Raw genomic sequence first — 21,641 nt, 5'->3', positions numbered from 1 at the left:
TGTGGCCAGAAATTGTGTGGTTCAGAACAGAAAACTAAAAACACTAAAACTATGATCTATCATGTAGTAGTTAAATCTGCAGGTAGTTATCTCTTAGTGGGCCATCTTATCAGAATAGTTATGTGAAAGGAGTAAATCATCTTACTCAAAACTATTAATGAGAGATGTCTAACACCTAAAAGTAATCTTTTTTTTTTGTTTAAACTTTCAAAGGATGGTGGGGTTTGGGGAGGGTGGGTGGGGGAGAGAGAGATGGGTAGCAGAGCTATAAAAGAGCAAACAATCACACTATGTGATTCACCCATTTAAAACTATCAACTTACCACTTTTTTAAGTTCTTTGATGGTGCATTCGTTCAGAATCACCTCATGGAAGTGATCTACCTTCAGCTGTGATGGATGCCATTGTTTGGTGAATAAGACAAGTTGCTGTGAATTCTCCAGTTTTTCAGGCTCTGCCAGAGGAAGCAATTGAGGTAAAGAATAAACCATGCCTAGACTGATATATCATCTTTCATTAACTCTTAACAAAGATTTAGATAAAATAATGGGATATCACTTTGGGGTCATTACATATATATCTAATAGTGAAAACATCTAGAAGTACTTATAGTTATACTTATATCTAGTAGTACTTAATACTAGTATTGCATTACTAAGAACTATTGGAGATCACTTCGAGTACTTTATATGTAGTAGTGAAGTTTCTAAAAGTACTTATTTATCTATACTTATATCTAGTTGTATTTAATATATAGTAGTGAAGTAGTATTGTATTACTGAACACTGTTGGAGACCACTTTGAGTACTTTAAAATATGTTAGTGCCATTTCCAAAAGTACTTATATCTATACTTATATCTAGTTGTACCTAATATATAGAAGTTAAGTAGTATTGTATTACTGAACACTGTTGGAGACCACTTTCAGTACTTTAAGTATGTTAGTGCCTTTTCTAAAAGTACTTATATCTATACTTCTATCTAGTTGTACTTAATATATAGTAGTGAAGTAGTATTGTAATTGCTAAACACTGTTGGATACCACTTTGAGTACTTTAAATATGTTAGTGCCATTTCTAAAAGTACTTTAATATATCTATACTTATATCAAGTTGTACCTTATATATAGTGAAGTAGTATTGTATTACTAAACACTGTTGGAGACCACTTTGAGTACTTTAAATATGTTAGGGCCATTTCCAAAAGTACTTATATCTATACTTCTATCAAGTTGTACCTAATATATAGAAGTTAAGTAGTATTGTATTACTGAACACTGTTGGAGACCACTTTGAGTACTTTAAAATATGTTAGTGCCATTTCCAAAAGTACTTATACCTATACTTATATCTAGTTGTACTTAATATATAGTAGTAAAGTAGTATTGCAATTACTAAACACTGTTGGATACCACTTTGAGTACTTTAAATATGTTAGTGCCATTTCTAAAAGTACTTTAAAATATCTATACTTATATCTAGTTGTACCTAATATATAGTGAAGTAGTATTGTATTACTAAACACTGTTGGATACCACTTTGAGTACTTTATATCTAGTAGTGATCGTGGTATTGCTATTGTAAGCAAAATGGTCATCACTTTATGCAATTTATATCTTGCAGTTAATTTACTGTAGCAGTTACTAAGCACTGAACATTGGATTTATTTTGGGACATTCTAGTTCATAGTGGTGAAGCTAGTAATGCACTCTGAGCGCTTCATATCTAGTAGTCATACTGGTATTGCAGAGGTAAATACTGTTGGATATCACTCTGAGCACTTCATATCTAGTGGTAATGCTGGTATTCCAGTGGTATATACTGTTGGATATCACTTCAGCACTTCATATCTAGTAGTCATACTGGTATTGTAGTAGTAAGTACTGTTGTATATCACTCTGAGTAACTCATATCTAGTAGTTATGCTGGTATTGCAGTGGTATCTACTGTTGGATATCACTCTGAGCGCTTCATATCTATTAGTATTGCTGGTATTGTAGTAGTAAGTACTGTTGGATAACACTCTGAGTACTTCATATCTAGTAGTTATGCTGGTATTGCAGTGGTATCTACTGTTGGATATCACTCTGAGTACTTCATATCTAGTAGTAATGCTGGTATTGTAGTAGTAAGTACTGTTGTATATCACTCTGAGTAACTCATATCTAGTAGTTATGCTGGTATTGCAGTGGTATCTACTGTTGGATATCACTCTGAGCGCTTCATATCTATTAGTATTGCTGGTATTGTAGTAGTAAGTACTGTTGGATAACACTCTGAGTACTTCATATCTAGTAGTAATGCTGGTATTGCAGTGGTATCTACTGTTGGATATCACTCTGAGCGCTTCATATCTAGTAGTAATGCTGGTATTGTACTGGTATCTACTGTTGGATATCACTCTGAGTACTTCATATCTAGTAGTAATGCTGGTATTGCAGTGGTATCTACTGTTGGATATCACTCTGAGCGCTTCATATCTAGTAGTAATGCTGGTATTGTACTGGTATCTACTGTTGGATATCACTCAGAGCACTTCATATCTAGTAGTGACAATAGTATTGCAGTGGTATCTACTGTTGGATATCACTCTGAGCGCTTCATATCTAGTAGTAATGCTGGTATTGTACTGGTATCTACTGTTGGATATCACTCTGAGCGCTTCATATCTAGTAGTAATGCTGGTATTGTACTGGTATCTACTGTTGGATATCACTCAGAGCACTTCATATCTAGTAGTAATGCTGGTATTGTACTGGTATCTACTGTTGGATATCACTCTGAGCGCTTCATATCTAGTAGTAATGCTGGTATTGCAGTGGTATCTACTGTTGGATATCACTCTGAGCGCTTCATATCTAGTAGTAATGCTGGTATTGTACTGGTATCTACTGTTGGATATCACTCAGAGCACTTCATATCTAGTAGTGACAATAGTATTGCAGTAATGAAAACTGACAGGCAGATGTATAAGAGCAAAGCCCAACTAACCATCAAGAATTTCTGCAAAGGCTTCCCAGCTGGTGAAGATCGGGATATCTTCGTCATAAATTTTATGGTTTAAGTACACAGTCCCTGGATTTTTCCAGGTTTTTTGCCTGAGCCGTAACCTGTCAGAGAGAATTTCAAAATCATTAAACTTGAACAGAATATTTATACCTGTAGGAAATTTGTAAAAGTTTGGACACGAAGTTGCAAACCAACATGGAGAGTCAGACACAGATATGCGGTTTGATGTTTTGCTTTTTCACATGAGAAAATGAACCTGCATGATGAGTCACATGCAGGGGTTCAGTATAAAAGGGTCGTGAAGGGACATGAAGAAAAACAAGCCAATTTCAAGAGTTTTAGAACATAGGAGAGCAGTTTCTTGCATCCCTCCAATCTAAACTAATAACAGTTACAAGGCCAGTCAGATGCAAGGGGCGATATAATAGGTTCCTTTGTCATGAAATAACAATTTACCTGCATGCAAAGTCAGACTGACACAAAAGTGCAGTCCAATGGGTCTCTCTCATATGATGTAGCACACCTGCATGGTGGGTCAAATGCAGGAGTGCAATGTCATACATGTTGGTCTCTGAAAGTGTATCATAAATAATAAACCTGCATGGCAAGTTGGATGCAGTGAGGCAGTCTGATGGGTCCCCTTGACGTGAAATAACAAACCTGCATATGCAGGAGTGCAATGTCATAGGTCCCTGAAAGTGTATCATAAATAATCAACCTGCATGGCAAGTTGGATGCAGATAGGCAGTCTGATGGGTCCCCTTGATGTGAAATAACAAACCTGCATCTGCAGGAGTGCAATGCCATAGGTCCCTGAAAGTGTATCATAGATAATCAACCTGCATGGCAAGTTGGATTCAGATAGGCAGTCTGATGGGTCCCCTTGATGTGAAATAACAAACCTGCATATGCAGTAGGATTGTGTTAGGTCCCTTTACACAGACAATATAACTTTCAGGGTCCAATCCCGAAGTGCAGCATAAATGGATCACTTTTGTTGGTGAAACTTCAACATCGTATATCTGGCATAGACAATCATTTACAGAGTATAATCATGACTTGCCTTTCAATTGCTATATGTGATTTGATTCCCTGCTTCTCACATATTGCAGGCAAGAGCTCCAGCTTGGATTGCTCCACTGTCATCCCTTTGGCAAACACCCAATCAAAGAGGAATTTGCAAGGCTGGAGGGGAAGAAGAAGAGAAACTGAATAATTAGAGCTGTGATGATGCAAACCTCAACAGACCTAACTAAACAGTTTTGCATAGGAAATTGAAGGTAAAAGTGAAGGGTGACCGTGATGATGAAAGTGAAAACTGGGGGCCACAAGTGAAATTGTTTGAATTCCAGATACCCATGGGTTACAACTGGGAACAACAAGTGAAAACATTTGAATACCAGATACCCATGGTTACAACTGGGGTCAACAAGTGAAAAAATTTGAATACCAGATACCCATGGGTTACAACTGGGGTCAACAAGTGAAAAAATTTGAATACCAGATACCGATGGGTTACAACCGGGGTCAACAAGTAAAACGTTTGAATACCAGCTAACCATGGGTTACTTGATAGTTAAGTACAGGATATATCGATAATGATGAGAAACACGAACAAACCTCAGCATCTTTTGGTGAAAGTAAATATATCTTGACTCTGTATTCTCCTTTCTTCAGCGCCCTGCCGTGTTTCACAACGATACGGCTCTCCTCGTTGTAAGAGGACAACGTCTCATTCAGCCTGATACTTTCAAATTCCTGATTGTTGGCATAAACCCTGTAAATCTTCAGAATTTAAAATGGAGGTATAATTATATGTATGCTAAGAAGGTAATTGTCAAATTTTAATATCATCTTTGAAATGTATTAATGTAAGACATTGCAGAGCAAGGACAAATTTCCCTAACTTTGCGCATGCATTGAAGTTTACTGCATAATTCCGCAAAATGGGTGAGATAATCCACAAAAGTGCCTCAAAAATTGACGTTTCTTGTGGGAAACTTTGGTCGTTTTATGTTAAGGCTTTGTAGATTTTAAAATTGCGATTGAAAAAGTGGTTACAATTTGACTAACAAACACAGCAACTTACAGTGTCTATCAGTGCAGCTACAGATGTATTTAAAACAATACGCGAATTTAGGGCACAAGCAAAATTAACCTTATTCTACCATTATTGGGAGTTCTTTACTTTGTTAAGCCTGTATTGGATTTTTAGAGGACTTCCCTCCACATTTATGTATTTATTATTTGTGGAAAATCAAAGAAAGAAACAAAACCATAATATACCATCAAACCCCTTTCCTGGCTAGCGAAATGCTTTGCTTCTCTTCATTAAGCAGATGTGATATATCAGTAAAAACATAATTTGATGTATTAATACACTGACTGCTTATACTTACTTTGAAGTTTTCAGAAGGAATACCAACATACGGCTCTAGGCACTTTTTGAAATAACCCAACATCATTCTCTTGTCAAGATAAACGACCAGGACTGCAAGCAAAAGATAAGCAACTCACGTTATGAAATGAGTGACAAACATTGATCTGTTGCTGCATAACAAAGTAGTCTCAATACATATAGCGAATGTGATCTTTATTCCTCTATGGTCGTTCTCACATGTCCCCCACACTCAACATGTCACAATCCATCAATGTACATATACTCAGACAAAATAGACATATCGCATCAGTAAATCTGTAGCCATTGTGACACGTCTCACTCTCACACAATTCTGACACTGACCCGCCAATAGCCCCAGTCAAGAGAGCACTGATCCACACAGACACATATCACAATAAATAACAAATGTCAGAATCCTAGCTCTATGGACATTCTCACACATGTTTCTGACACTGACCTGTCCATAGCCCCAGTCAACACAGATCCACACAGACACATATCACAATAAATCAACAAATGTCAGAATCCTACCTCTGTGGCCATCTTCCTCATCCTCATCTTCAACTTTGAAGTACCAAGAGGAAAACTGCCAAGCAGGGGAGAAACTCTTCTCCAAGTCTTCATCATTCTCATCTTTGTCTGCTGCTGCTGCTGCAACTGCCAATGGGCTGTCATCTTTCTCCTCCACAGATACGTCACCCTCCTCTTCATCTGTACTTTGAGGGGGTACTTTCAGTAAATGTTCCTCTTCTTCTCCTTCTTCCACACCTCCGACGGCTTTCGTTGTCATCTCTTCCCCCGGCCAATTAGTTTCCACTTGGGATACTAATGGCAAACTTAAATGTTCTCTATCAGGTTGAGAGTCCCCCTTACTGCTCTCATTATACCTTAGAGTCGGTGGCAACTCCCTTCGCTTTGAAAACATTGCCCCTTGTAAGTTTTGAAAGTTACAGCTAGTGTCTCTATCCTCACTGTCTCTATCCAGAGGATCAGAGGTCACACTGTCACCCTGACCTTCAACTTTGTGATCTCCCTGAGTGTCATTTTCAAATTCTGCCTTGAGATCATCCCCAGTTCTTGCCTCATGAAGTGAGACCACCCCACTGTCTGTCTCACTCCCCAACAAGTTTACCGAGTTCTTGTCCAGGGGTTGATCATCGCTGAGCGTGGATGAGCTACCGGTAGGACTAGGTGTTGGAAGATTATTGGGTGAGAGATTCGCTGGGTCTAAGTCCATGTCAGTGAAACATTCCTGAACAGACTGAACCGAATCGTTAGAGGCACTGCTTGCAGTAGAGTCCGCTTTGCTGGGCGAAGCATTACCTGTGTACGGGAGGGTGGATGCAACAGGGTTACAAGATATGGCAACAGTTTTATTTAGTTCTTCATGACATCATCATAGAAGCAAAACCAACAAAAAATCATGACTAATAGCAGCTTTTTGAGATGTTATGCAAAGTTATCTATTATTGCTGGCACTAAAAGTACCATAGTGACAACTAAAAATATGCCCCCACCCCAAAAAATAAAATAAAATGCTTACATTTGGAATTGTCATTTTTGACTTACAGGTTGGTTTTGGAGGTACAGTTTAATTGGCATGCAGATAGTGGTTTGACCTAACATATGTTTAGAACAAAGTAGTTCATGAGACTCTTAAACTGTCTTGAATTACAGGTTGGTTTTGGAGGTATAGGTATAATACAATGCAGAAACTGGTCTGCCCTGAGATAATTTGAGAACAGCATTGTGTTATTATGAGACTTGTAACTTGTCTTGGCTTACAGGTTGGTTTTGGAGGTACAGGTATAATACACATACAGAAACTGGTATGCCCTGAGATAATAGAGAACAGCATTGTGTTATTATGAGACTTGTAACTTGTCTTGACTTACAGGTTGGTTTTGGAGGTATAGGTATAATACACATGCAGAAACTGGTCTGCCCTGAGATAATTTGAGAACAGCATTGTGTTATTATGAGACTTGTAACTTGTCTTGACTTACAGGTTGGTTTTGGAGGTACAGGTATAATACACATGCAGAAACTGGTATGCCCTGAGATAATAGAGAACAGCATTGTTTATGAGACTTGTAACTTGTCTTGGCTTACAGGTTGGTTTTGGAGGTACAGGTATAATACACATGCAGAAACTGGTCTGCCCTGAGATAATTTGAGAACAGCATTGTGTTATTATGAGACTTGTAACTTGTCTTGACTTACAGGTTGGTTTTGGAGGTATAGGTATAATACACATGCAGAAACTGGTCTGCCCTGAGATAATTTGAGAACAGTATTGTTTATGAGACTTGTAACTTGTCTTGACTTACAGGTTGGTTTTGGAGGTACAGGTATAATATACATGCAGAAACTGGTCTGCCCTGAGATAATAGAGAACAGCATTGTGTTATTATGAGACTTGTAACTTGTCTTGACTTACAGGTTGGTTTTGGAGGTATAGGTATAATACAATGCAGAAACTGGTATGCCCTGAGATAATTTGAGAACAGCATTGTGTTATTATGAGACTTGTAACTTGTCTTGACTTACAGGTTGGTTTTGGAGGTACAGGTATAATACACATACAGAAACTGGTCTGCCCTGAGATAATAGAGAACAGCATTGTGTTATTATGAGACTTGTAACTTGTCTTGACTTACAGGTTGGTTTTGGAGGTACAGGTATAATATACATGCAGAAACTGGTCTGCCCTGAGATAATAGAGAACAGCATTGTGTTATTATGAGACTTGTAACTTGTCTTGACTTACAGGTGGGTTTTGGAGGTACAGGTATAATATACATGCAGAAACTGGTCTGCCCTGAGATAATAGAGAACAGCATTGTGTTATTATGAGACTTGTAACTTGTCTTGACTTACAGGTTGGTTTTGGAGGTATAGGTATAATACAATGCAGAAACTGGTATGCCCTGAGATAATTTGAGAACAGCATTGTGTTATTATGAGACTTGTAACTTGTCGTGACTTACAGGTTGGTTTTGGAGGTAGAGTAATGTACATCCGGATAGTATTTGCCTGCTGATCTAACAACTTAAATAACTTTGAGTTTGAGAAAGCAGTGAATCGATCATCATTGTCAACACCACATTCCACAAATATCTGAAACAGAAGAAAGCAAAATATAACATTTGATGATAAAAAACATAAAAAAAAAAAAAAAAACATTTTATGATGTATTTCATACATTGTCAAACATACAATGAAATGGTTTGTTTTTCTGAATATGTATACATATATTTTGGTATAAGAGGAGAAGAAGAAATACTCAATTAAGAATCAATTTTTGCATTATGTAAATAATTCCTTTGTATCATGCAGATGACATACCTATGTTGTTATCAGAACTCTAAATATAATTGATGTACCATATACATGTTTAATAATCGTGAATAAATGAGATGGTAAAAAAAAGAAAGAAAGAAAAAACATACAATGAATTGAAAGAATTCATATCAAGTTCAGAATTTGTGTTTGCCACATTCTGCTAAGACCTTTTAAGGGTTTTCAAGGATAAACATTAAACAACAACTTTGCACTGACTTTGCAGTTGTTTAACTTTCCTTTATCATAATTATTTCCTGAGGCATCATGCAGATATTTTTTCCATCCAAATAACTGAAATTGTGGCGCTTACCTTATTGCTTTTGCTGAAGCCTTCTGCTCGGAGGGTTTTATTAGGTTCAGTTAACAGCTTTGGGTCGTCATAATATTTCTCGAGAACTATTCTCATCGTGTCCACTGGTGACCCTAACAACTGAAATTTACAACAACAACAAAAATTAATTAAACTGTATTTCCTGACCGGAAAACCTTGGTTACCACACATAAAACAATATATATCATAAAAAATATATATAAATATATATATATTTTTAATTCTGCATTTTTTGGGGTTTAAAATTCGAGCCCTACCCTTATTTCTATCCATCATATCACATGACACTAATACGTAAAGTAGGAACAGAAGATGGATAAAACAGAAGGATCGAATGAAAGACACAAAGGACTGACGACGGACCGACCTAATGAATGAAAACAAAGAAATGAATTCATGTTTACCTTGGCTACTTGTGTCCTAAGGTCACCGATGGTCATGGTGAAGTAAACTCTGGTCCTCATAGGATACAATACTATCTCTTCTGCAATATCAACTTTGTATACCCTCAGAGTAGCTCCTAGGGGGAAAAAAAAGTAATAAAACAGAATAGCATATTTCTCTAATTGTGGTCAAGTGCTTTGTTAGAAGACACCACCATCTATTTAATTGATATATATTTTATTTGCTGTTTATCAAGAGAAATATTAAAATGCTTCCACAATATGGAGACTTCTAAGATTGTAGATCAGGTGTTTCCAATTTTTCTTCTACAAGGGTCAGAGAGAAACATTAAGGCTAGATCAAAGGAGCGTAAGAATAGATTGAACAATGCGCAAGGTAGGCTAGCAAACCGTGTTGTATGGCCTTAACACAGCCCTGCGTATATGATAGTGAAAGGGCTGTACTGAAATCTTCCCTTGGTGCCCCCGAGCTGGATTAAATCCTGTGAGCTGCCATAGATAAAGTGCCTTTTGTGTATTTCTAAGTACAGACATGCCTCCAACAAACACTGTATGCTAAATCTAAACCATTTATCTAAAGGGGTAGTAGGCACATAATATCAATACATACATTATTAGTAGCAAAGACTAGAATGTGAAGACTCCCCCAACCCCCCACACCCCTCCCACACCACCGGTCTCCTCAAAGAAAACAAGTGTAGGACCACGACAGACATCCATTGGAGAATTATTGGTAGGTTACCATAGCAACAAGGTATATAGTAAAGCACCATCGGAATGTCACCATATTACAAAAACTCACCTCCTGTTCTGTAGGTTTCAAATTCCTGATTAGCAGATCGCGTTTCCAAGAAGAGGTCAAACATGTAGGGAGCTTTGACGCCGCCTAGAATTATCCCAATGGGTGCATCCAGAGGCTCCTCAAATGACTGTTCGATGTTCTCATGAAATTCGTCGTACTTCACCAGCCTACATCTGCTCAGTGATATTGCACCCTCAAACTCTAACAGCTGTACGAAAGGAATATCCATCATATTTACTTTTAAGAAAAGTGAGGTTGGAAGGGGGAGGAGGAGGACGGGGAGGGGGGGGAGTAGTGTGGCAGCAGAGAGGAAGGTAATGTAAGTGAGAAGTTAAGAAATGGTTTGAAATGGATAACGACCATGATTTAAAGAGCGATTCGTAATCTGCTGCATGACTGGTTGTATACTTAACATATCTCTTGACATGCCATTTTTTTAAAACACTCTTATAAAATGATCAATGCCTTATCTGAGTTGGTTACAAGGATGGCAGAAGAAATGTCGACCGAAAAAATCCGTACGATACAAATCCATACAAATAAATCCGAGCAGAATCACACTTTGAGAATGTCTGAAGAAATTGTTGAAAGCACAAGTTAAATAAGCACAATGACATGTATGGTTGTGTTACTTCAAACGGCATTCATCTTTCAAAATTCAACTTATCGATACATTCACTCATCATGCTGCTGTTTAGTTCAAATAGGGGTCGGTTGAATGACAATGGGCTTTGACCACTAACAATAATTTAGTAATGACAATCCATTTGTTTGAATCACATTGCAGTGTGACACTGTGTTGCTGGCTTAACATTGTTTTTCTCTAGTAAATAACTGAATATTGCTTGGAATACTCGTTGTCCATACCCTATACGCCATTTCTGTCGCTTCTTGGAGTGTCTTGTCTCTGTGAACTTCCAGTTTTGTTTCAATGAGTTTATCTGTGGTGGGATGGATACCGAATAACTTGATCTGCAAAATGAGAGTGAAAATAAATAAACTGAAAATAGAAACCCAAACAGAGGCGCAGAGTCATCTTTGAGAATTTTGGTGAGGACAGTCAATATATTGACATGAGTGCAGACAGTCCATACACTGACATAAGCCGTCCACACTGTACCACTATACTTGGGCAGTCCACACATTGACAACAGTGTGGACATTCCACATACTGCCATTATACTTGGGCAGTCCACACATTGACAACAGTGTGAACAGTCCACATACTGCCATAATACTTGGGCAGTCCAGAAAATGACAACAGTGTGAACAGTCCACATACTGCCATTAATGCAGACAGCCCACATAATGACCAAAGTGTGGACAGTGCATTTGTTGTCATTAAGACTCCTGTTATCCTTACTACTACAATCATTATTACATCCAACAAATTATTGTCTAGAGAATAAAGAAAAAGACAATACTGACAGCAAATCTTTCACAACTGATGATAATCAACTGCCCACATATTGAATTATTAATAATAAAAGGTGAAAATTTGAAGATACTCTAGGCATCCTTACCTTTCAAATCCTTCACAACTGATGACAATCAACTGCCCACATATTGAATTATTGATAATTAAAGGTGAAGATATGAAGACACTCTGGGCATTCTTACCTTGCAAGTGTTCCTCTCAATCTCCTTTGCTCTCTTTTCATTTTCTTCTTCCTCTTGTATCTTTTGAACCAAATGCTTCAAATGGGCAGGAAATTTTTCTTCTGTGAGAAAGCCTGATAAAAAGACGAAATTATCTAGATGGTCAATGGATGTATCATAGATTAGAAATTAAGATAGTGAAGATGTAACCAGTAATTCTGTTAAATTCTTGGTTGTTTCTGAACAGAATACAATCATCAATCCACAGAGTTGAAATCTGGGTTACACTTAACTTGGTAGAGAAATGGATTATCAATCATATAAACTGTTGCTGATCTGGGTTAACCTATACCCAGTAAAGATGTGTAAGACTGACATACAATATTGCTGATCTGGGTTAATCTTTACCAAGTAAAGGGGTGTAGGACTAATTTATGCTGTTGCTGATCTGGGTTAACCTTTACCCAGTAGAGAGGTGCAGGACTAATTTATGCTGTTGCTGATCTGGGTTAACCTTTACCCAGTAGAGAGGTGTAGGACTCATTTATGCTGTTGCTGATATGAGTTAAACCTTCACTTAGAAGAGTCAGGAAATATGATTAGCAGTAAAAACAATGAAGATAAACAAATTAAATCAATTGTGACATACCAGAGTTTCTGTTGGGATCAACCTTTCTGTACATTAACATGTATGCATTGGTTGAGCTAGAGTAAGAACTGAAATAGAATCCACTGTAACCAGAGCTGGATCCACCGAAGGTCTTCTTAATGTCCTCATGAGTTATTCGACTGACTTGTTGATCGTTGAAGCAGTACCATTTGTTGTCTTCAAAATTACTGTCAGAATAGAAAAATCAATTAACGTTTGATTGAACATTGCTTCAATGCACACATACTGTACACCAGAGCCATTAGATATATAAGATGCACAAGGTATGAATCCAGAATATAAAACTGACAGGGAGTTAGGAATGTTTGCAGCGTATCAGCCAAAATTAGCTCTATCAACAACTCTTCTGCAGCCCTTGTTGATACAATTAACACCTTCTGCAGCTTAAAACACAGGTATGCTCACCAGATATATGCATAGTAATGTCCCCCTGATGCTGTTCCAGAATGTACCATGATAGAGAAGAGTTTATAGATGTAAGGCCCTTTTTGTTTCAGCTGGCTGGCTGATTCTGTGGCAGCATGTTCTACATCGATGCCTTCATCGATGCCCTCATCTGGTTCGTCGCTGTTCGGATTACTTGGATCGCTGTCCTCATTCTCTGCTCCACTGTCCGACTGGCATTCTCGCTCATCTTTGCTCTAATATAATGAAATAACCAACGTAATAAAATTCCACAAAAGTTCTGAAAAACGGAAATAATTTATCAGGTACTGCATGGCAAAACGGCAATGCGAAATGGGCAAATTGCTATACATAGGCAAGGATAACAGGCTTTGTACAAAAGAACTGTAGTACTACCTCAGTAAATGACAGCTTCACAAAATTTGAACATAAAGTTATTCTCTCCTCATAAGGGACATATAATCTTACGTGGCAAATCAACAACTGAAAATTAATCATTTCTTACTTAAGCAAATCAACTTCTGGAAACATATCATATCTTACGTAGCAAGTCAACAACTGAAAATCAATCATTTCTTTGCTGGGGGTGCCAGTTTGAAAACTACAGTGCCTTCCATACCATGTAACCAAGGGTCACACTTTCTTTTGATAAGACCCATAAACTTGGGCATACCAGCCAACAAATGTGGCTGCTTTTATGTATGATGATCAGCTTTTGTGCTGTCACTCAACGCCAGTGTGTCGACAGCAATGAGCCTGGCTTCAAGCATCACACACACTGTGGTAAAGCTTGCAACGCTATTCGATCTGCATTCTGGTCACAGATTAACGTTCTCCTGTAACTTACTGGAAGGTGGAGTTTTTCACCGTCTTCCAAGATGTCATTTAGGTCGAGGATCTCAGGAAACGTCATTCTGGGGAAGCAACGAAATCGGAAGAAAGCATGTTTGAGTGGACTAGTAATCTCTACAGAAAGTCAGCATGTCTGTAATTTGTTAAATCTGTGTTAAATCTTACATAGTTTGCAGTCCAGAACCCTATTCAATAGAACCACTTCTGACTAAATTACTGCACTACGGTTGTTCTCTCAGAACCATGAATCACATTTTAAACCACCTTTTGCATCTGATTGTAAAATTGCATAACTTTCTCCCAGCTATGTCTTTACACATAACTCGCTAACACTCAATCTATGTAACGTGAACATGTTATTTCAACTAGTTGGCTGCTCCTAAGTCAGAGAGGACCATTTAGGGGTCTGTTTTGGGGTGCTTTCCCTTCAAGCATTGTCGTAACCAGATTTTATTCAAGTAATTGCAAAACGATGCTTTCAGGTGGCACAAAGAGTATTCAATAAATTTCTGACTTGCAGAAAGGTTTGTTCACATAATTGTTGAAGTATTGAATCACATAACTGTATCTGACATTGCTGTCCCTTTTTTGCTTGAATGGCATAACAAAACATGACCAGATTTTTACAATTTATGTAAACACCTATTTCCCAAACTTTTCTGAGATTTTTTTCTAGGCCAGCTCCCCATTACATAAATATCCAAGGACTAAAATCACCCTGATATCTTCTTCATGGTGATTGACGGTGAAACTATAACCTGACAGATCTGACTCCACTTGATTGCGGCGAATGGACTGAATTTTAGTTCAATACATCCGCCAAATATTTGTCAAAAGTTGGAAATCCCATCACCGGCAGATTTCATGAGATTGCAGGCCACCACGTGTGCAAACATAAAACTCATAGTTTAGGAAGCGTGGTATGCGTGAAAATGGCCACCTTTAATTTATTACAAAACATTTGACGGATAATTGCTTTACTTACTTATCGTTTAACTTGATTCGTTGAAGAGTGTTGTAATCAAAATCAAATCGCTTGAGTTGCAGGGTCAGGAGATACGGAAAGCTCAGAAATTTGAGGCCTTTGTGTGCGTCACACTTCTTATTGCACTTTTCACAAAAGTACTGAGAGGAAAAGAAAGAAGAGACAAGTTAAAATCGATGAAAAAAAAGAAAGAAAAAAAAAGGAAAAGCTTGCAAATGGAACAGGAATGAAATGTTACCAAAAATAGATAAATAGAAAAACAAAAGTTAAAAGTATAAAGTTGAGGCTGAGCTATTTGTAATGACGAACAGGGTAAAAATATACATTCCCAAAGTTTGTGATCACAGAAACCAACAAATTTCTATAATTGATTTGGATTAATAATAATCATACCATCATATGGGTGTAATTTGTCTATAGATCATCGACTTACTTGATTGCTGCCATCCAAAGTCTCAGGAGAGACAAATGCTTCAATTGCTTCCTCCTACAAATAAACCAAAAAAGAATGGTCACATAGAAATTTAATTCATGAATATTCACAATGAATATATGTTGCTGTGTAGTATCACTATGAAAGATATTGAAGAAACGAGATTGTTATAGCTAGTCCTGTTTCCATTCTTTGCTAATCCTGAGTGTCTGCAATTTAAACCCACATTGAGCAAGGGACCAGGTCAAATGTTGGGATGCTGAGGTTGCTGCAGCATAACTGCAGCCAGTGTAGGGCATAATCCTATGTTCTCTGCAATTTTTGTACAATAGGCAATGCTGGTTCTGCAGAGATGATCTCTACTGTTTGATGTTAATTCAACCTTGGACACAACGTCTAAATGTAAGTTACAATTAGTATTCTTTGACATAAACAGAATTCAGTTATTAATTGTTATTTATTTGTTATTATGGAGTATTTGCTAACTTAGCGTCATTTTCCACGAGCGTCCCTTCTATGAATGTTAATCATGAACTCACCACACTCCCATAAGCTCTTTCAGAGCCAAAAGGTCGTATGACCAACGGTATGTCCAAGAAGAAGTCTTTTCTTGCACTTTCGTTTCCACACTGCCAAGAACAAGAAACCAGGTACAATCCATCAGCATAATTCCACAAAAATACAGCAACTGAACAAAACATCAAGATTACAGCAAAACTTAAATCCTTGCTCGGATAAATCTAGGAATTAATCTCAGCCATGACACTCCGAATGGGGTGACTGTCCGTAGCCTATGTGTCACGTCGCAAACGATTTCAATGGGTTGCGAGATCGATTCACAAATCTTTAGGTATGGCCGACAGACAAAAAAAACTTGCAACATATTTCACAAACACTTGTTTCATATGGATTAAGACCCCATGATGAGGCAAAGCACAATTTCTTTCAAAACAATTGGTCAGTGTTTGCAATTGCTGGCAATTTTTGGTTTGTAAATTTACCAAAAATACACACACAAAAGGGTGCATGAATTTGCTAAAAGAGTTTATCAGAGAGACGTTTTTTAAAAGGTGTCTCATCATTCTCTGCATCTCCTGTGGTTTAGTGCCATTTACCTACATGTTGACAAGTAGAAAATGGCAAACATACAAATTTTTAGTTTTCTTGACCTTTGACCTATGATGTCATCACTTCAATATTCACCTCCTGACACTTGACATAGTCCTTCAGTTGTCCCTGATAGAGCTTGTTTATGACGTCCGCCTGGTCTGTATTCTTCCATGTTTGTTCCAGAGCATCGAACATTACCCGACAAAGCTCTTGAACATCATGTTGTTGCCAAGCTGAAGAGGTTAGTAAACAAAACATCGTAAGTTACAAACCTCTTGTCAATAAATACACAAACAATACTGAGAATCAATGTTGCCCATATTCACCAGGGACAACTAAATGTTTGTGTTCCTTTAAAAAATGTGTCCTTTGACATTCCACTGTCACATTCTGATTTGACTGCAGCCTTCCATCAAATGAACCGTGTGAACTTTACGTGACATTAAATGGCCTTTTACACATTCACAATCTAAGCATTGCTACACTGCACTGATAATAAAACCTACATATTAAACTTATTTGATCTTCCGTGGACCTTATTTGACCTTTGACACGGTCACCATCTTTATATTGCTACAAACTAATCTTCACCACTTTATGGTGATGAAAATATACTTTACCTTTTTCTTTTTTAAAAACTTTTTATGACTAGTTTACCACTGATTCACCTCTTCATGTGCATGTCAATTTCATGACTACAGCTGATAGAGAACAATAAAACCAGGCTATCAGAAATGCATCAAGCCTGGATGCTTTTGACAGCTTTGCATCAGCAATGAATTATCACTTTTACAAAGTTAGAAGTTACTATATAGGGAGAAGGACCTAAAACTTATGTACAAGTAAACTGTAGGTAAGATGTAATGCCTACCTTCGCTGCTATCCCAACCAAAGCTTCTTGTTAATTCTGTGGTTTCCACTGATCTCTTGATGCTGGTCTGCAGTTGCACAAACAGACGTTGAAGTTGGTACGGGATGGACTTACTAGAGTTGGAGTCATCGTTTCCTTGGTATTCCCAGCTGTTGGAGAAAAGACTGTAAACCATGGAGTTAGCTGAACATTCACAAGTAACAGTGTTAGCAGTGTTAGATGATACTGTAAGCTGAACATTCACAAGTAACAGTGTTGGCAGTGTTAGATGATACTGTAAGCTGAACATTCACAAGTAACAGTGTTGGCAGTGTTAGATGATACTGTAAAGCTGAACATTCACAAGTAACAGTGTTAGCAGTGTTAGATGATACTGTAAGCTGATCATTCACAAGTAACAGTGTTGGCAGTGTTAGATGATACTGTAAGCTGCAATCTTGTGTGGATATGTCAACAGTGCAGCAAAATAGGTCCCTGAAGGCAATGATTCTGTCTCTATTTCAGTTTTCAAACTATTCATCTTTAAAGGGGTATTCTGGTGGCTGAAGGTCTAGGCTGAAGGCCTAGTAAAACGGCTGGAAATTTTCTGCATTCCCCTTAAGTCCAGACCACATCTTCATGGCGTTTTGTATGGCTAAGTTAAATGGCTAATGTTGAAAAAAAATTTGTAGCATTGTCTGGATGCAAGTAGAATGGACACTCACCGATAGATGGCATTTCTGAATTCGGGCGTCATGTACAATGTTTGTAGTAGGCTATTCAGGTAGCATGTCATAGCCTGATTGACAAGTCCAACATAACCTGCAAGGGCAAATAAGAGTAAAAAGGTATAACTATTAACAAATATGCCTTGACAGGTCTGTTTTCTGCTAGTCTGTAGCAACATTGTCAAACAAACTGGTTCACTTAAAAAAAAAATCAAAAAAGGTTAGTGATTCATGTCCAAAAACAACATAAACTCCATTCTAATATCAGGACAACCCCTAGTATTCATCCCTACATCACGGCTGCTCCCGTTACCTGTCATACCATCCATCTCTACATCTGAAATACTTCAAGTATTTCCATCCATCTTCAAATCAGTCCTTGCATCAGGACTGCTCCTAGTATACCATCCACCCTTGCAAGAATAACACACAGTTTTTACCATCCATCCTACCACCAGGACATTCCCTAGTGTAATATCCATCATACCATCTCTCCCAACATCAGGATCACACCAAGTACACCATCCATCAATGTGTCAAGACCACCCCAAGTATACCATTGATCCCTCCATTAGGACCACCTTTACTAAACCATCCATCACTTCACCAGGACCCACCCTAGTACACTGTCCATCCCCACTGTACATCAGTATTACCTCTACTATACCATCCATCCCTACATCAGGACAACCACTAGTACAATGTCCATCCCCTATATCAGGAACACCCATGGCATACCATACATCCCTACACCAGGACCAACCCTCCCTAAATCAGGAACATCCCAACTGTACCATCCCAGGTCTACATCAAAAACATGTGAAACAAACCAATGATTCCTTCATCAGGACCCACCTAGTTCATCTCTGCACCAGGAATATCCAACTATACCATCCAATCCTACATCAAATCCATCCCTAAGCTTACTAATCATTCCTAGATCAGGACCTGCCTAGTGCACAGTTAATCCTCCCTCCTCCCACTACTATACCATCTACCCCTCCCCCCCCCCCTTGCTAATATACCATCTACTACCCCTACATCATGAACATCTGCCTGTTCACCTGATTCTGATTTAGTGATGGCTGCGTAAGTCATTGGGTATTCAGCCTTATCACTCTGTGTCTCCTGCACTGGGTCTGCACTACCATCTCCCTCTTCTCTCACTGGTCCCATTTGCTGAAGCGGGATGCCGCTTTCTGCGCCCTCCTCCACCTGCAAATGAGTTCAAATTCCATTACTAAAATACCTAAAGGCCTATATCCGATCAGTGTAGATACTTTAGGAGAGAGGTTTGGTCATTACAAGACAGGTACAGTAAAAAAGTATCTAGCAAATTAAATTCACTAATACTAAATTAATGAAATCCTTAAAAAAGTGAAATCAAACCTCAACTGGCTGTTCTCCATCTTTATCTCGAATCTCCAGAAAGTTCCGTTTTCCATCCAGCTGCATTCCAATATTAGCCAATGTCTCACAACTATCGGACTTTAATTCCACCTGTAAAAATAGTTGTACAATAGTTACTTATCACTTATCTGACTTTGCTTTTGGGCCCCCCCCAGCCCAATCTCCACACAAAAAACGATGAAAAATGTGACCTCTGGGGGTCTGCGAGAGACACAAGGGTTTACCCATGGGTACCCTTCGCACCAAGCTTATAGAAAATTGGCATAACTATTTAGCAGGCATTTTGGACACAAAATTACACTAAAAATATACAATTGACCTTAACCATGTGATCTTTGAGGCTTTGACCTCTGTTAACATGGCAACCACGTATTTTGCAAGAACTTGACATTTCCATTATACCTGTGAAGGTTCTATGTCAATTCAATGTTTCCCCTTAGAGTTACAGCAAAATACAAACAGAAAAACACTAATTTCACTACGTTTGCCCTTTGACCTCCAATTAAGGGGTACCTTCCCACCAAGACACACACACATTGACACTTTTTGACCCTTCCCTCAGTTGTGGACTTCAGGTCACCCTGGGGTACCCCACTGTGGGTGACCCCTGAGAGTAGTTACTCTTGAAAATGAACCATTACCATGGCAACTGTTGCTATGGCAACTGAGTATGTGGCCTAACTGGCAGAGGAACTACAAAATCTCATCCTCCCTATAGGAACTATGAGATGAAACCTAAAAGTGCAGATTACTTACCAAGTCAGTACCTCCTTTGCCATCTCTGAACCAAACCAAAGAAAAGCTTCCTGCTCTGTATTTTAACTGCTCTGCAATGTCTTCATGAACCTTTTCCAATGTTGTGGAGGCTTGTAGATTCCGACTGAAAGGACTAGAGGTGCTACCTGGGTTGGTTGTATCTCGTAATAAGCACAAGACAGATGCAGAGCTATCTCTTGTTATCTGGTATCATTCAAGAAAATAAATTTAGATACTGGTAAAGCTTCTACGGAATGTTTGAGATTTAAATCGTTATACTGTATGCCAATATTCATTCTTTCCACGTCTTATTTCAACATGGCTTATCTTAGGTTTCTGAGCAAGCCTAATATCTTGATACACTGTCACAACACTTGCTGCAAGTCCTCTGTCTGTCTCATTGTTTATACCTTACTCTCTGGAACAACTACCCTATAGAGCTGGTAAAATTTCAAATTCACTACTTAACCTTTAACAAGTAAATCAACTGATGTTACACCATCAACTTTTTTCCTTTTGTATTTAGTAAAGTATAAAATTACTAATTTATTAAGAAATTACTATTTTGTGAAAAAGTGATTCCACTTAAGTTGTATGAGACAATTGTGTTGCATTCCACACAAACAGGTTGGAAGTAGGTTCTGAAGTAATGCCGGTAGGGTCTCTAAAGTCATATCAGAGAGCTATATTTTTGCTCTCCTCTTGCTATATTTTGATGAAATTTCAGGGGCTGTTATCTGCTTATGTCTTCCTGATACTGGTATAAGGCTTACAATTAATAAGCATGCAAGCCTTCTGACAATCATTATAACATTGACACCTTAACCTATGCTAGAACTATGCATCGATAGGTTGGCTCACCATTGGCATTGGCTGCCTTTGACCATGGAGTTAGAATAGAAGACTCTTCTAACTCCATGCTTTGACTTGACTTTAGCTAAGCTAGGCCTAGTTTCACTTACAAAGCCTTAGGGCCTACTGCAACTAAGGAGGAAGTCAATGTCCACACCACTTTTATCAAGCACTATAGCGTTAGCCTATATGCCTACAGTGTCATAACATAATTTATGCCTTGGCTTTGACGACCTTAGATTGCTTGCTAGCCTAGGCGGTCTGACCTCCATATGCCTAAGCATACCAAAAGTGTGTTTCATACCTTCTTCAGCCTTTAGACCTAGCCTGGTATAGGCTACCACACTATAGGCTATAGCGTAATCATACATTCTTTGCTATTTTGTCAGTGTACTACGTGCTTATGTGTAAGCTTAAGCTTAACGTTAGGGCTAGGCATGATTAGCACCATAGGCGACTGTACAAATAATATTGGGTACCTCCTGCGCAGGGACCACTTCTTGATTGCTAGCATAAACCATTTCCCAAATCAATCGTGCAGGGTTGAGAAACCCCCTGCAAGTTTAACTCTCCAATTTCTGCACTAGACTGGCATTATATGTAATTCTGTTCCGAACTAGGGTTGGTTTGTTGGTTAGCATTGTTGTTTGACTTCGGCTAAGTTTACGTGCGTAGCAAGATTCATGGAGATGACTCAATG

General features: G+C 38.3%; 1 protein-coding gene across 4 annotated transcripts in view; it reads right to left on the bottom strand.

The window, feature by feature from the left end:
- LOC139969311 (ubiquitin carboxyl-terminal hydrolase 47-like) overlaps window positions 1-21,641 on the bottom strand; it is a 27,335-nt gene extending 5,694 nt beyond the window's left edge. Inside the window, exons 1-26 of one of the 4 annotated variants that reach the window (XM_071974229.1) lie at window positions 21,421-21,641; window positions 20,090-20,293; window positions 19,313-19,423; window positions 18,988-19,138; window positions 17,921-18,017; window positions 17,217-17,380; window positions 16,439-16,578; window positions 15,775-15,864; window positions 15,236-15,289; window positions 14,803-14,942; window positions 13,813-13,879; window positions 12,966-13,201; window positions 12,540-12,727; window positions 11,912-12,024; window positions 11,159-11,263; window positions 10,292-10,499; window positions 9,490-9,605; window positions 9,065-9,184; window positions 8,400-8,529; window positions 7,416-7,466; window positions 5,941-6,732; window positions 5,408-5,499; window positions 4,629-4,793; window positions 4,072-4,193; window positions 2,991-3,109; window positions 324-454 (exon numbers count right to left, since the gene is read on the bottom strand). In XM_071974229.1, the coding sequence (XP_071830330.1) occupies window positions 324-454; window positions 2,991-3,109; window positions 4,072-4,193; window positions 4,629-4,793; window positions 5,408-5,499; window positions 5,941-6,732; window positions 7,416-7,466; window positions 8,400-8,529; window positions 9,065-9,184; window positions 9,490-9,605; window positions 10,292-10,499; window positions 11,159-11,263; window positions 11,912-12,024; window positions 12,540-12,727; window positions 12,966-13,201; window positions 13,813-13,879; window positions 14,803-14,942; window positions 15,236-15,289; window positions 15,775-15,864; window positions 16,439-16,578; window positions 17,217-17,380; window positions 17,921-18,017; window positions 18,988-19,138; window positions 19,313-19,423; window positions 20,090-20,293; window positions 21,421-21,462 (3,948 nt within the window). In that variant the 5' untranslated portion in view covers window positions 21,463-21,641. The remainder of the gene's footprint in view (window positions 1-323; window positions 455-2,990; window positions 3,110-4,071; window positions 4,194-4,628; window positions 4,794-5,407; window positions 5,500-5,940; window positions 6,733-7,415; window positions 7,467-8,399; window positions 8,530-9,064; window positions 9,185-9,489; window positions 9,606-10,291; window positions 10,500-11,158; window positions 11,264-11,911; window positions 12,025-12,539; window positions 12,728-12,965; window positions 13,202-13,812; window positions 13,880-14,802; window positions 14,943-15,235; window positions 15,290-15,774; window positions 15,865-16,438; window positions 16,579-17,216; window positions 17,381-17,920; window positions 18,018-18,987; window positions 19,139-19,312; window positions 19,424-20,089; window positions 20,294-21,420) is intronic. The other 3 variants (XM_071974307.1, XM_071974390.1, XM_071974484.1) reach the window with 3 other exon arrangements.

This window comes from Apostichopus japonicus, chromosome 1, assembly GCF_037975245.1.
Source record: "Apostichopus japonicus isolate 1M-3 chromosome 1, ASM3797524v1, whole genome shotgun sequence".
In the NCBI taxonomy this organism is placed as follows: domain Eukaryota; kingdom Metazoa; phylum Echinodermata; class Holothuroidea; order Aspidochirotida; family Stichopodidae; genus Apostichopus; species Apostichopus japonicus.
Note: the sequence above shows the minus strand (reverse complement) of the source record. Positions and strands in the feature narration are given on the sequence as shown.